Source organism: Sminthopsis crassicaudata, chromosome 6, assembly GCF_048593235.1.
Source record: "Sminthopsis crassicaudata isolate SCR6 chromosome 6, ASM4859323v1, whole genome shotgun sequence".
In the NCBI taxonomy this organism is placed as follows: Eukaryota; Metazoa; Chordata; class Mammalia; order Dasyuromorphia; family Dasyuridae; genus Sminthopsis; species Sminthopsis crassicaudata.
Window position 1 is genome coordinate 17,892,763 of NC_133622.1, and position 17,135 is coordinate 17,909,897.

The window sequence follows — 17,135 nt, forward strand, 5'->3', positions numbered from 1 at the left end:
TAATTTAGAATATGTTTCAAAATTATTTATCAACTTTTGCATTTTTAATGAAATCTGAATATAGTATTTTCTTTTTCTTTTGGCAGTCTTAGCTGAACAAGATAGTGCTGCTGCTCAACAGTATGTCAGACAAGGTAGCCCAACAGCACTCCGAGCAGAATTGTGGGCCCTTATTTTGAATGTTTCTAATCAACCTGAGGTAAGTAGGAAAAAACCATGAGTCTATCTTTTCATTTTACATGCATATTTTATAAAGGGTTATTGTAGGAAGTAGGACTATTTCATTATTTGATCTAGAAAGAATTTTTTCAACTTTTAAAGTTTTGTTATTTTTAGAATTTTTGAAACAAGATTAACGTGTAATTTGAACATTGTTATACTTGAATTATATTAAAATTCTGCCATAACAAATATTTATTAGATGCCTAATATGTATAAAGTGCTAGAATATGAAAATTAAGATAGTCCTTATACCCAAGGAATTTACCATTAATTGTGTCTTTTAGTCAATTAACAGACATTATGAAATGATATTATGTCATTCAAAATCTGCAGGATGAATCTAGATCACATGGAAGGTAACTGCTGAGAAAATGGTACCAGCAGTTGGGGAAGCAGGAAGTTACAGGTTGGGATAGTTCTTGAAGGAAATGAAAAGAGGTGCTTGAAAAACTTGAATAGCATAAACATGTAAGCAATCAAAACAAAATAAAACAAAGCAGCTAAATCCTATGGGAACGTATGCATAGAATAAACTTTTGAATGAGAATATTTCATATATAGGAAATATTTTCCTTCATATTAAGGAATAGACTAAAACAAAATTGATTGCATTATGTTATTTACCTGTAAAGATACCTCGAGAGTTTTTCCTATTTAAAATGCTTGTCTGAATAAAATAAATGATTTATAAATGTAAATATTCCAATAATCTTTCAAGTAAATAAGAAGAGTTGTCAGTATCTCTCACAAAAAAAAAGAATATGTGTAATTCTTAGAAAAACCTTTACTTTTTAGAAAATAAAGTTGTTCATAGTTACAATCGCATGACAAACTGTTGCCACAAACTGAAAATTACATGCTATAAGTTGTCATATTTAAAAAAATTTTAGAGTGGTTAATTTATTTCTAAGATTTGTAGAATAGCTATATATTTTATTAAACCTTTGAGGAGCCATAATAGTTGAACCCCAAGGGAGATTGATAATATGGATGGCAAACAAAAAAAAAATTTAAGTCTATAAGCACTTATTGAGTACCTGCTATGTATGAAACACTGAAAAAAGTACTAGGGAAACAAATATAAAAATTATAATATAAATAAAATATAAAACAAATATAAAAATATAAAAATGTCCTTTGTTAAAGGCATGCTATATATCAGGCATCATGCTAAGCACTTTCAAATATTATCTTATTTGTACATGTATAAGTATGTACAGAAAGTGAATAAATACCAAGTTGTTAAATATACAGTAATTTTAAAAAGTAGAAAGAAGTGCTTGAACTGGATCATGAGGGAAGAAGATAGAGACAAGAATTCTTTGCTTGGGATCTGTGAATTTTTTTTTTGGTATAATCATATTTTATTACAATTAATTTTTGTAATCCTTTGTAATCCTGTGAATTTTATCTCATGCATTTAAAATTTTTTTCTGAGGATGGATCCATAGGCTCCCTAGGCTAAAAGACCCATGATACAGACATGTTTAAGAACCCCAGATACAGAGAAGAAAGCTGCATATTGACCTACATGTAAAATGCATGATCTTTGTCTTTTTTGCCATTGCCAAACCATGGCTATCAACAGCCATAGAGCAGGCTGAATTCTCCTTAAGGGAGAAACCAACTCTACAGAGGTCAAGGGCATCCTTCTCCCTGTCAGAAAGAACCCCTTTGTCCTTTGGACTTTGAAGAAGGACATCAAGGTAAAAGCAAAGACAGTGGATCTGTAGAAACAGAAGGGAATCCTGGCCCAGGCTGTGAAGGACAGAACAAGATGCTGAGTGGAAAGGAAGGAAGGGCCATCAGAGACTGGAGCTCATTAACAAAAAGGAGCTTCTTGCCATGTAGAGAGCCAATGGACTCTGAGGAGGAGCCAGCTCCATGCACTCCAGGACAGGACTTAGGGATCCACAAGTGTTAGGTGGAGCACAGTCATGAAGTGTTCAATAAAGAAGAAATGAGTGGTGGCAGCTGGGATTTGTCTGACTGAGTCCCAGTAGAGAAGTCTTCCCAGAACATGTGTCCATGTGGGAAGACTACTGTCTTCCTAGGACATTTGTCCGGGATGTGATGAAACCCTTCAGACCTGTCAGGGCTGATGATCACTGCTTTTGTTAGGAGACATGCTGGGGTTGATGAAGGCCTCCACAAAATCCCCCCAAAGTTCACATTCTGATCACTGCTACCCTTTGTTGAAGGCATGGGATCTGGAAGAAAGAGACAGAAGTAGGAAGAAGAGACTAAGAAAATGCAGTCTGAGAATAGGGTCTGTATTTGCATATGAGGACTTAAAGTCTAGGACTCATGGGTTTGGCCAGGGATAGAATGCATCTGTCTAAGGGATAGCACATACCTAAAGCAGGAAAGGTGGAAATGGAGCTTTAAATGGCGACATTGCTGTTGGATCTCAGAGTGACAGAGGGGAGCTGGGTCCCTGGGAAGCATCCTATAATTTGTGCTCTGGGAGCATCTCACAGCAAATCAGTTGCAGATGGACGGGAGCAAGAAGAGTCTTGGGGGAGGTGACCAGTTACAAGACAGCTAGTGCCATGGTCAAGGCAAGAATTGGCAGTAGTACGGGAGCTGTATGAATGGAGAGAAGGGGACATGTATATGGGAGGGGAGCTTTGAGAGGGCAAAGGAGACTTTGGAATAATTGCTTTGAGCCTGGGACAGTGGATAGAAGGGCACGGGTGTCTGGCTTCTGTTAAGACCCCGGGATGTCAGATAGCAGTGCAGTCTGTGACTCCCTGCCTCTCTGTTCAGCCCCACATGAATTGGAACTCAGGAGGTAGGTATGGTATAGAATTCATTGCAAACATTTACAACATTAATTCTGCAGAGAAGCATTTTGCACCTAGATTAGAATTTTTATGGTTTGTCTTTTATTAAATTGTTATTTTCCTAGCAGTGGTCTTCAAGGATCTTCTTTATTATTAATTTCAAACCAAAGGAGCATTACAAATGCAGGGGGCAGATTATTGTTTTGAAAAACAAAATAAAATTCTCTATGGTTGGAGATACTCCAATTAACTTGAATAATACTTTATAGTGTGTTATCTATAGAAAAATTACATTGTTGTATTTGTCTTAACTAGTACATAAAAATTATTATTTGAGAACAATCATATATATTTGTGCCTTTTCTATTCACTTTTTAAAAAAAGTCTTACAAACATTATTTTTTATAATCAAGAATAGACACACACATATATATGTATATACATACCTCTATATACATATATATTATATATACATATGTGTATAAAATCTTAATTTTTAAATATTATTTGAGTTGTTTAGAAACCAAAGTAGCTAATTTTATCATATGACTATTTTTTTTTTGGCCACATAAGGATTTTGAATGTATTGTTGTTCAGTCATTTTTCAGTTGTGTCCAACTCCTCATGAATCCCTTTGTTGGTTTTCTTGGCAAAGATTCTAGAGTGGTTTGCCATTTCCTTCTTTAGCTCATTTTACAGATGAGACAACTGAGGCAAATCAGGTTAAGTGACCTACTCAGGGTCACACAGCTAGTATGTTATTGAGGTCAAATTTGAACTTATGGAGATTAGTCTTTATCACAGTTGTTCCAGATGACAGCTTATAATAAACAAGTTCAAGAAAAACGTTTTCATTGTACTGTTAAAAAAAGAAAAAGAAACTATGCTTACTAAAGTATCAGAACTAATTGCACTAATGGTTTTGAATAACTCTTCAGGTTTCATCATTTGGGGCTAGGATGAATCAGCTTTTTTTGTAGATTTCCTCCATCTGTAAATGGTCTGTTTTCCATCTATAGACCGTAATGTATACACATTAATGATATGAATAATGATGATAAACATTTATTTACGTTTTCATATATTTGATTTTTCAGAACTCTATGAAGTAGTTGCTATTATTTCCTCATTTTACAGATAAGAAAACTGAAGCTGAGAGGGGTTAAATGACTTGGCTAGGGTCACACAGCTGGTAAGTGTCTGAGGCAGGATTCGAATATAGGTCTTCCAGCTTCCAACTTCAGTACTCTCTTCATTGTGCTGTACAGCCTTTCATTTGTGGTGTGAAGTATAGCGACTATACTACGTGAAAAAATTAAGAATTTCAGATACCATCTAGTAACTCTACTACTATTATTATATTTAAAAATATATATTTCAAATGTAAAATATTGCACATCTCCCCTATGAGAGGCAGTGTATCATGATTGATAGAGAGCTCTCTTTGCATTTTTAAGTCCTGTGTGACCCTGAACAAATAATTTAACTTTTTAGTGCTCCCAGGAAACTCAATAGTATCATAAATTATAGAATGATTGCATAGGAAGAAGGAGTTTCCAATTAAGCTTCTCTCCCCCAAATTTCCTTATTAGGTTGTAGATTTTTTGAAAGAGAGAGAGAGACTCTTGTTTTTCTATGTAGACTACACAACATAGAGCACAATTAATGCTTATTGAAACAAATAAATTTATTCTCAATCTAGGCAATCTGATTATTTCAGAACCTCTATTTTTATTAAAAGTTTGTTCTGGAGCAGGTATTCTTAACTCTTTTTGTGTCATGAAAATCTGGTGGGTGGCTGGTAAAGGCTATGGTCCTCTTCTCAGAATAAGGCTGTTAAATGTATATAATAAAATACATAGGATTACAAAGGAAATTAATTATATTAAAATATAGTGATGGGAGAGTTAAAAAAAATAAAGCAACCAAATCATAGGACTACGTTAAGAATCCCTGTTCTAGAAGCACCTTCAGTTGCTTTTATTGGTTAGATTTAATCTGTATCTTACTGTTTGAAATTAATGCAAATTCTTCAATATTTATTCATGAAAACACTTAGATTTCTGTATTTGTGACTTCAGTTGTCCTGTTACTTATTAATCTATCTAATAATCTTTCATCCTATTTCTCTTTATTATAAAAAGCAATATCCTCTCCCATCTTGCCATTGTATTTTGACTTGTCCTGTCTATGAATAGAAAGACTTATTTCTTTTGTTAAGCAGATTTTTCATATCTCATAAATGATTTTTCCATGTGAATTATATCCCAATGCACTTTTTAAAGTCAAATAATTTAGGCAAGAAATAAGGATAGGAAGGGGGATGAGTAGTAAAAAAAAAGCACTAATTTTTTATTTAGTTAAATGTGTGTCTACCATAGTTGGAGATGATTTAGGAAACATGAAAAAAAAAGGGTTTTAAAGGAGATTTGAAAATAAAATATTATCACTTCCTTGTCCCATCTTCTGCTGAAGATCAGGTAACAGAAGATGCTGGAATATGGAGTATCTACTAGGCCCAATTGTATTTTGGTTCCTTTCCAGTCTTGTATTTGTCTCTGACATCTGAACAGGGACAGATGTAAAAGGTTCCTTTAGAGGGTTTACCTTTCCCTTAAATACTCTCTTCTACATTAAAAGGAATAATTTCAGAGACTGGAGTTAAGCAGTATCTCGCATATTACTCTAAAATCATCTATCCCTTATCCCTAGTATTTGATTTCAAAATGAAGCAGGATTTTGCCTCTAGGGCATCCCCAACATGAGCCTGAGTATTATGGACTGCCATGTAATCCTTGGAACAGGGTCCTGATGGATACCACTAAGTACCTTCCAGGTCTTGTCCTTTATCCTATTTTGTTTTTCTTAGGCTAGGGCTTGTAAAACATAAAGCTCTTGTTTTCTTCAGGAGTACTAGTTGTAACCTCAGATCTGAAACACGAGCTGTGCTTTCAGTCTGCTTCTATAATGTTCTCTGTTAATTTTCTATCCTGAGAAGTAACCAGATACCCCAATCCCTAAAGAACACATTTGGGACTTTTGGGGGGCCTGATTTGGAATATTTGTACATAAATCAACAAGTACTTAAGTATCTCTGTGCCAGGCTGTGTCAAAAATGTCTTCCCTCAGAGAACCTATGTCCAATCGGAGAAATAGAACTTATACACAGGTAAGTAAATAAAATTTCAGAGTCCATATTGTTTTTCTACTTAGGTCAGATGGTTTGAATAAATAGTAATTTGTAATTTTGTGTTTTACCAAAAGGTTTGATCCTGCTTTAAAAAGGATTATTTGGATTTCAAAATTATTTCTTTTATTTTAGGACCTATTGTATTACGAGCAGCTCAAATCTAATGTGATTCAGCATGACCTTTTGGTGGATAGCCTCATTTATAAGGTAAGTAAGTGTAGTAGTGAATCATTGTATTCCTCATTTCATTAATATCATTAAACATTTATTATTGAGGATCCACAGAATAAATGACATATATTAGCATGCTATGGGCTAGATCAGTCTTATAAAACCTTTTGAAAAATCCATTAAGGTTTTGGTTGGCAGGATTAATGTCGTTATCTTCTAGGTGACAGATCTTGGGAATAACTGTCACGGCTTCCTGGTGGTGGTTCTCACATATGCCTGAACCCCAGCACCCTTCGCCAGCCACTGCATGAATCTTGTCCTGAATGCCTTTGGGTTTAACCACTTTGTAAATATTTATATATTCATTTTCTGTGTATGCTTTGTAAATATAGGTGTATCTCCCCCAAGAGAACCGAAACTCCTTGGGAGGGAGGATTGTTTGATTCTTTGTACTTATATTCCTGGCATCTGATGTAATTCTTAGTGTATCATGGACTCTTAATAAATACTTACTTGCTTACTTGATTAATTAGAAACTCTTCTGCTTATCAACACTCTTCCTAAAATGCAATGCTCAGAACTAAACACAGTTAAATATGGTCTGACCAGAGAAGACCATCGTAGCTATTAACTCCCAAGCCATGACTATGGCCTCTTTTAGGGCAAATTGAAATTGCCTTAGATATTTCAGGTAACTGCTGAATCCTTCTGTGCTTTCACCTCACAAAAAGCCATCTATACTTTCATAAAAGTTTCCTGTTGAAAATGTTAAACCACAATAATAGGCAGAATGTTGTCTTCATTTTATGTTTCTCACCGGATTTTATTATTCTCTTTGAATAAAGAAGTTTTTCATTTATATGTTTTTTCTTATAACAACTACTTGAATGCTATGGCTAGGAAATACTGATTATCTATCTACAAAGAATTTTCTGTCTAATGGGAAGATGAGAAAGCTATAGTTGCGATGTAAAAAACAATTAAGTGTATTTGTGTCTGCTGTATCAACTAGTGGCATATTAACATACACTCACATTGAAAAGAAGGTAAATTGTTGACTTTTGTCTGTGGTCTGTGTGGTCTGTGGTTCATTCTGGATCAACTGAAAGGCATGATTTTTATATGATTTTGCCTTCTTTATAATAGCTTTGAGAGATGGGTAATGTAAGTAGTTACAGTGAGAGCAGCAGCAATTCTGCCTAATATCCTGAGAAAACTAGGCTTTAGTCTGAAGAAGTGTCTGAAACCAGGGGTCCCCTGACTGTTACTGTTTTTCGTGAGACTCTTGGTCATTTTGCCTTGTTGTGCATTGGGAAAAAAAAAGAAATGACTGGGGAGACTTTAAGACTGCCAGAACCTGGGCATGGCAAGCAGTAATCTAAGGGGATTTGATTTTTCTTCAAAGGCAGGAAACAACCAGTTATTTTGAAGGGGAATCCTGTTGTGATAAGCTGAGTGCTGTCACCTTGACTTCTTGAACCAAAATCAAAATCAATACTTAATTAGAAGAAAAGATAAAGATGAGAAGCTGCAGCATGCAATTCAAATCCAATCTAACTAAGCATGTTCTTGGTGGGGAAAAAATAGGAGATGGAAGGAAAAAGGAAAAGGAAAAATATTGGTGATGGACCACATCTGTAAAAGAAGGATCATTTTAAGATTATTGTGAGGATAAAATGAACTGCTTATTAAATTCTTTGCAAACTCTTAAAATGATTTATAAGGGATAACTTATATTATCATTATCATCCTCTTCATCATCATGGAGGAGAGCAAGCGAAGATTGTAATCTTAGGTAACTGGGAGATCATGATACTTTACCAGCCTCCTCCAGATTATAAACTAACTCCACCTTTCTTTTAAAAAGTCTCACATATCTAATACCACAGAATTGAGCATGACAATGATAAATATCAGCCAATTATGTTTTTATTTTCTTTATTCAAAGAATTCATACCTGGTATCATTTTTAAAAAGTTTCCCCAAACCCCCGATATATAGATTGAGAAACAAACACCTTATGCCAACAAGTCACAAGCATTAAAGAACATCATAATTATTGATTGGATAATTATTGAGTAAGCTGCCCAAGACCCCCCAACATTTATTCATTATCACAAATCTTTGACTCAGTTTCACATTCAGGTAGTGAAAATATATGAAATAGTTTCAAGTGTTATGAGAATTCTAAAATATCTGATATCTACATGGAAAATTGTTCTCTATTTGAAACATCCTACTTGAATCCAGAAGTCACATTAAACAATGAGTGGAAGAAAAATCTACATATAATTTGATCTCCTCCAAGCAGGATACATCAAGCATAAAGATAGGAAGCAGAGATTTTAACTGAATGAACATCTATGTAATATTACATGGAGGGGTATCCTTAATGAAAACATGGAAGGAAATTATCAAACTTTTAAATGGCCATCTCTTCAGAGTTATGCAAATGACAGAATTTCAGACACTTTGTTTGTTGAGCATAAAAAGTTATTTAATTCAGTGGAGCAAAATTCAGCATTCAACATTATATTCCATTAAGTTTTATTCTGCAAATATATTAACATGGCTATGTATCACACTGGATTCCTTGATTGATATAATCATAGCATTAACTTTATTGTTCCTCTGATTCAAGAGCAATATAATCAAGTATCTTTGATATTTACCTTCAATATCAAACATGATATTAGACAAAGACACCTAATAAATTTATTGGCCTTTACCATGGAAGATGTTACATGGCCAGATGGAAGAGAAACTCCATATTGTCACTTTTAAAATCAATTCATTGTTTAAGGCAAGAAAATCCAAGCATATCAATTGATTAGCAAGCCTAGCAATTGAGATCTTAAAACTCCTTAGAAACCAAAGATGCCAAATGGTGAGTAATAAAGCTTTCTTTTAATTAGTAAGGAGGAACAAAAATGATTATGATTATCATGAGCATTAGCAATTTCTGATGAGCTCGACTGAAAGTAAGGAACCAATAATCAGAAACTAAGTAACTAATCTATTTTTACAATCCTAAACATTCTTTTCATTTATTGATTGAGATAATTATGAAAGATATCTGATTAATGGAATATTTTACATCAGCAAATTATGATAACTATTTTAATGCAAATTTTTCTGAAACATGAGTAAGGCTTTTGACAGAGATAGGGAACTCTAAATGGGGGATTACATCTCATACTGTGGAATAGAAACTAAATCAATTAGACCTTCAAGTAGATTTATCAATATTCGTTTTCACTATTCACAGTATAGATGATGAAATCTTCCATTTCCTCTTAATTTTAGGTGACATCATGTTGTTTACGTCAAGCCCTAGAATACCACAGAACTTCTTAAGTAAGATCTACAACCGCTCTAAACTTTTCATTCTATAGAGAAGGATGCTTGTAATCTAAATTATCTATCATATGCTGGTTGACTGGACAGACATTGATGAGCTGTACACATTCTTGAGTAGGATTAAGAGAGCAGTCTGAAAGAAAATACACAGTACTTCAAATCATCCCTAGCTCATTTCCTAAAGCAAAGATTTATCTATTTTTCCCCAATATTTTTACAGGATGTAATATGGTTTCAAATTTTAAAATCTTACAATCTATAAAGAATAGAAATTGTGAGTGACAAAAATAAGTAGAAGGACTCTGTTGGGTATTATTGAGCTATAACTATCTCTTAAACCCTTTGCCTTAAAGTCTGTAAGACTTGATTTCAAATTTCATCTTCTACATACAGGTACTGTGTGACTTGGGTATTTTGCTTCTCAATAAATTGTGGAGTAGATACTTGCCTGAATGGTTAGAGGAGATGAACACATTAGTCGTTTCTTCAATGAGATACCCTTTGAATATATATATATATATATATATGTTGTGGTGGTGATGTTTTTGTTGTATGATTTTCCTATTTAGAAAAAAATACATGGTCTATGGCTTTTTCAGTACATTCTGTCTTTAATTCTAGGACGTGAAGCTGACAGCTAGCAATGACGATTACTATTTTGTATTTGAAGATTATTTGTATCAGGTAAGTTAGAAAGAATCAATGTTTTCTTTTACAGGTTGCAGCTAGTATTTAAATTGTGCCATTTTAAGGGATAGTTATCATTAACATTTTGCAGTTCTAAAATCCAAACCTTGTTTTTTAATAATCCAATAAAGTGTTCTCAATTTGGAATGTTTTAACTTTTTGCCCATAGTAAAGGACTAGTTGGAAGAAAAAAAAGTCTCCAGACAAGTGAATTTTTTATTATTATTTTCTTTTGTATTGCAAAATAGAACTTGGAGTTAGAGAAACTGTCAACATAATCATTATTATAGATGCAAGTGATTAAAATGAATATCAGAATTCAGAGGGAACATTTATTTTATGAGTGGAGGAACCTTTTCAAAGAAATTGCTGCATGAAAATATCTCACTGAGTAATAGAATAAATAAATCATCTTAAATGCTTGGAAAACATCATTACTACCTGATTATGCAAGCCAAGATATTGTAACGGGTTATCTCTAGGTCATTTTCATCTTTGCTGAAATATTTTATCATATATGAGAAATTAATTTTATGTGGAATTACGTAGATTATGGATTTTTTCTTTTAAAGTAGAAGTAGATTAGATATGCAAATTTACTAATGGGAATTTGATTGGGATGTCAGCATAAATGTCATGAAAGTAATGTAGAATATACATGGCAATTTTTGCTTGATTAGATGTAAATTAGTTTACAAGCTGTTAGGATAGGTGTGTGTGTGTGTGTGTGTGTGTGTGTGTGTGTGTGTGTGTTTTAAGACAGAAGAGGATGCTAAATCAGAATCTTTCACAAAGATGTAATTACTAGTATTCTACAGGAGATGAAATTTGAAAAGTAAATACTATTTGCAGATAGAAAGAAAAAAACCTTAGAAACAATTTTTATTTAATTAGGATGCTCCTCCATATCACTGAGTATCTTTTAAACCTCAGTAAGAAATAAAAATCTTTTGTTTCATTTATTTTCTCATAAGACTTTAATATAAAGTAAAATATTTTTTCTTTAAAAAATCATTCTGTTTGTGACCTCTCAGGTCCTAAAAACCCAATTGTCCTTTTCTTTATGTCATCAGATATCAGAGGTGAAGATGCTATTTCATGACACAAAGGCAAAATAAAGGAGATGGGTATACTGATCACAGATTATTAGCTATTAAGAAAAAAAAAACACTCTTGAAGTTAATATTTCTTCTTTCCCAAATTGGTTACCAGCCTTATGTTTTTGAAATACTTATGATTTTCCCAGTAGAAGAAGCTACTTTTCTCTAAGGTCAATTTAATGTCACTCATATTTGTGCTTAAGCTCTTTTACACTTTATACTTCATTCCTTTGATCAAGAAATGTCTTAGTACTAGTGGTCATTCATCATAAGATACTGCTTCTTAACAGTTTTTGTTTGCCTATTCCTCCGTGTGTATATTTTATTTCTCCTTTTAGAACAAGAACAAATTTCTGCTGAAGATATCAGATAAAGGAGATTTTCCTGAATTTGTACTTTGTATACCCTTTCTGATGGAGTTAGTATTTGTCATTGATTCACATGATATCATATCATACTGTAATACCTTAGCTACTTTGTGTGGCTTGTGTGGGTACTTCTGTGGGTACCCTTTCCCATCTTCACACATTTCCTATATGATTCTATCTGACGATATTCTTGCCCATTCAAGACTCGGCTCAAATGCCATCTTGCTCTGTAAAACTTAATATTTTCCTCCTAGCTAGAAGTGATCATTCTTATCATCATAGCCACTGAATTTTTATCCAATCTGTCATATAATTTTTTACATAATCTTTAATTTCCTATTAGTCTGTGGGCTTCTTTGTATGTCCTTTACCCCCATGCTCTAGTGTAGAGTGCAACATAATAAATGTTTGCTGAATAAATGAACCAAGATCGAGTCCTTTTATGGATGTCAGTTGCAAAAAAATCAACAAGACCAAAGTTATTTCACAATAACTTTCTATATATTTATAAGATGATTGTGTTTCCCTCATAAAAGATCCATATACCCTTTTCTCAGAACAAAGCAGCTTTTCCCCCTCTTAATTAGCAAAAAAAGATAGAATGATATGAATACCTTTTCTTAAAGCCTTGAGGGTAAGATTAACACTTTCTCAGATGATTTCAGGTAGGGTATTTACCTTTTAATTAATGTCTAGTAGTTGCATGTTTGGGGTATTTAAGGGAAGCATTTTAGCTTATTGGTTGATTGTATAATTCAGTCTTTGCTGGCTTTAATTCTCAAGGCTTATACACTATACTCAAAAATAGGATAATTGATGAATGCTGATTTACAATGGCTTTGCTATTTTTTCCTGGGTGCCATTGGTCTCCTTATGAAAGGTTTTAAATGTGGTAGGATTTAAATATAAATCAAGTATTAATAAAAATAAGCACAATAATAAAAATATAGCACAATATTATATAGAATTAACATGTAATGTAGCCTTAGAAATCTGCTAGGAAAAGAAAATCAACATGAAAGATTTTCTTGTGCCGACATTAGTAATGGTATTTTGGTGATGGAAATTTTTTTTATCTTCCCCAAAAGAACATAAGTTTATCAAGAGCAGGGAATGTCTGGTTTTCATCATTGTATCTCTAGTCTAGCATAGTATCATGGCACATTGTCAATATTTAATGAATACTCATTGGCTGATAAATGAATTAATTGAAAAAAATTAAAATGTTAGCCTGTGAGCAGTAATGGCGTGACTCCAGTTAGGTCTGGAAGCACCAGGATTATCAAGTTCATGTTATTTCAGTCAAATCAATATTTGTTAAATACCTGTTGTTTATAAAGCACTATGTTAAGCTATGCCACTTACTTAGATAATTAGGATGATTCTTTCAAGGAGTATTACAGTTGAGTAGTAACTATGAAAATAGAGAAAAAAAAGAGCATATAAATAAACCTTTTTTGATTTGGGGTGGGTAAGGTTTACAATGAACAATTCAAACAAAAAGCTAGTAGTTTGTCTATAATTAAGATGTTATTCCTGGCTCATCATTCTCTTTCCCTGCCCATATCCAATCAGCTGCCTGATCTTGTCAGCTCTACCTTTGTTACATCTCCTTCCTTCCTTCCCTGCCTCCCCTTCCTTTTGTCCACATAGGGTATTATACCTACAGATGCTTTTTTACAAAACCCCTACATCCAAGGCCGATTTCCATCGTAACATGTATCTAGCCAGTGGCCCAGATGGCTCTGAAGGAGAAATTGAGGCAGGTGACCTTGCCTAGCGCTCCCTCCCTGAAATCCCATTCACTTAGGTGTCACGGCATCATCTCCCGGACATCATGGGACTCTGAGCAGCAGCAACATTTCATAAGAGCCCCCCTTTCCATCCCTGGCTCTTCCACCACTTGGCGCAGATTCCGTGCCATTCCTAGACTTGTGCCGGGGTCTCTGCCTCAGGACTATCCCCACTCCACTGTCAAACAGATCTCCCTGGTGATCTGACCCTGTCCCTCTTCTATTCAGTAAATTCCTCTCGAATCAGGTATGAAAGCTGTGGTTTGGCTTTTGGTCTTCTGTTACCATGTCAGTCCTTCCCTCAATTCTCCTGCACGTGCTCTGTGAGCCAGCACACCAGCCCCTCGCCGGTCCCCTACGGGACACACAATCTCACAGGCTGCCTCTCTCCTGCCACTCCTGGGACACTCTCCCTCCTTGTCTCTGCCTCTTTCCTTGGCTTCCTTCAAGCCAAGAAACCTTGGTAAAGTGAGTCTCTTCCTTCCCATACTCTTCCCCAGTTTATGTTGAGCAAACTTTGTACATCGTCGTCTTATGTTGTTCCTCCCATATTCTGTGAACTCATTGAGATCAAAGACTCTTCCCCTGTTTTTACTTCTTCAGTGCCTGTCACAGAGAAGGTGCCTAATAAATGCTTATTCTCCTTGGCTAGTGCTTGCAGTGCCACATGTGTTATAGGTACAGTCCGATGGGTACCAGAGATGCAAAGAAGTCTAAATATGGCCCTTGCTGTGGAGCTTGGGCAATCTAACTGAGAAGATAGAATATGTACTAAAGTAGGTAACAGAAACAGATGAAGCAGAGATTTGTATAATTGACAATTAGTGCTATAGAAGTGTACCTTAGTTTATATTTTTTGCGCTTATCCTAGGATAATAAATTTAGAATGAGAAGGGAATTTGGACATTATTGAATTCAAACTTCTTATTTTATAGATAAGAAAATTGAGGTGAAATGATTTGCTGAGGGTTAGTTTCATGGGCAGTGAAGGGCAGATTTGGGATTTACATTCAAGGCCCAGATTCCAAGTTGTATGCCTTTTCCATTGCATCATGCTACTTATTCCTTAAAGCTTTCAGACCTTAGTGGCCAAATATATATTGATTTTCTTGGTTGAATGGCTTTTAAATAAATATTAGTGTGGAATCTAATCCTCACAAATTAATCTAAATGAAGGCTGATCCAAATATACTGACTTTACCCTCTGTGAACTCTATAGAATTATATTTAATTGAATGCTTATTAAAGAAAACACTTTTCTGTCATTACATCTATTCATTATTTAGTTTTATTTAGCCTAGTTAGTTCACTCAGAAAAAAAATTTGTACATTGAAAACCAGATGTTACCATTAGGGTGATGTCTTTTCTTTTTAATTTGAAATTTAATGTAGCTGATATGGCAGAAGAAAGCTTGTATTTAAAATTTACAGGCTCCCCCTATTAACATGTTTCTGGATATGAAATTATCAATAATGACATATAGTTGATTTTCCTTACCATGGTGGGGACTGCATCGCTCTTCTGAACTTTCATATGGTTTATATTTCATATGAAATAAAATGTCGATTCAGAATGTTTCCTGTCCAGTCCATGGGTGAGGAGTAAAATTATATTACAACAATGTGTACTTTTATATGCATTATTACATGCATGTATATTCATAATTCTTCAAATGTGCCTTTTTACATTCCTTCTTTGTTAACATTTTGACAAATTTAACAATTTATGATATTCTCTTTCTAATAAGGAAACTAATAATTTCCTTGTCCACACATAGAAAGCATTTAAGATAAACTGTCATGTAGTATTTAGGATTGTAAATAAATATAGGTCCGACTGTTAAATGAAGAGCTATCCTAAATCCCAAGTGGCTCATGACAAAAATATGTGGCCACATGTGTTTGAACTTTGGGCCACAAAGGCTAAGGACCTATATATAATGGCTTGAAGAGCTCTGGTAATGGAAGGAGTACCAACATCAGTGAAAGCACAGTGAAGTTAGAAGATAAATAGTCAATATAATCAAGTATTGTTTTATCAAACTAATTTAATTTTTTCAATTGTTGTTTAATGTTGAATAATCTTTGATAGGTTATAAGTTTTAGTGAGTCATACTATTTCATTATTGTTTATGAGTAATTGACATGACAAAAATATAATATCGAATTTCATCAGATGTTTTTATGTTGAAGCTCAGTTTTAAAACTTGCTGAGATAATTCCTCGTGGTGCCCTTAATTCAAAAAAACAAATTCGGTAGTTTATACATTAGCATTTTCAGTGAATGCTTGTCCAGAAACTAAATGGCTCTGAGAGCCTGTAGGAATGCTGCCTAAAGTTTGTAAATTATTTTTGGAGGGAATTGATATCTTGAGAAAAAATAGAGGAAGTGACATGGGGAGTTTTTGTGTGCCCAGTTTTGTGTTCTTGTTGCTCTTCCGTACGTGAGAGGAGGGAGGCCTTGTGAATATTTCAATGACCATGACATAGTCTGACAGAGGTCCAAATGCATCCTAGCTCTGGCGCCTCTTTTTCTTTCTTACAGGTGCATTGATAAGAGATGATCGCATTTCTAAATCAGGCAAGAAGTAGGAACCAGCAGAAGTCTCTTGTTTCTGGATTTTGTTTCCAATATTCCCCTAAGTTTGCAGGTGGGAGTACTGACACTGCCATCAATAGTGTTAAATATTCTGTTTAACCCAAAGCACTGGACTTTATGAACTTTGCAACAATAACAGCAAAAAATAGTGCTGAGTATTGGGGGAGGAAGCGAGCAGGGGAACATTCTTGACAACCAATCCTTTGACCATTTTCCAAATATGTTGGAGTAATAATCTAGAAAATAAAAGATATAGAATAAGTTCTATACTAATGAAGAAGTTAATTAGGTCTTTTTAATTTCACATTTATATGACTTTTATTTTTTAAATAATTTTACTTTCTCCTACTATATTTCACTAAAGAAAATGTAGTTCTTCAGCTAGTTAGCAAAACAGAGAAATTTTAAGTGTATTTGTGCTATATGTACAGTATTTCCTATTTCTGTACTAAATGTCTTATAATTCTGAAGTGCTCCAGTTAAAAATTGAGGAAATTATCTCCTATAAATAACTAATACTCAACTAAAGGATAATCTTCACTTAACTGGCAAATAATTAAAGAAAATTTCTCCGACAAAAGTAGATATGTATGTTATTGGCAATTATTTTTCCTACAAATTTATACTTGGAGCTATATTTTATCTTTACATGTAAAGTAATTGAGCTTTTGTTCAATACATCAATGATTAATAATCTTGTTATTCATGCCAGTACACAGCATACTCAAATGTACCTCATATACCAGTTGTGGACTAGCCCTTTATCAAAGGTTTTCTTAAAATTTTTCCACTCATGGTTCCTTTTCTCAGAGAAATTTTTGCATGACAATGGGCATGATATAATATAAAATAAATATAC

General features: G+C 33.9%; 1 protein-coding gene across 4 annotated transcripts in view; it reads left to right on the top strand.

Moving 5' to 3' along the window:
• The window catches only part of TBC1D19 (TBC1 domain family member 19), a 97,339-nt gene that overhangs the window by 30,939 nt on the left and 49,265 nt on the right, over nt 1–17,135 (top strand). For all 4 annotated transcript variants that reach the window (XM_074274604.1, XM_074274602.1, XM_074274605.1 and 1 more), the window contains exons 11-13: nt 87–199; nt 6,331–6,405; nt 10,351–10,413. In XM_074274604.1, coding sequence (XP_074130705.1) covers nt 87–199; nt 6,331–6,405; nt 10,351–10,413 — 251 coding nt within the window. The remainder of the gene's footprint in view (nt 1–86; nt 200–6,330; nt 6,406–10,350; nt 10,414–17,135) is intronic.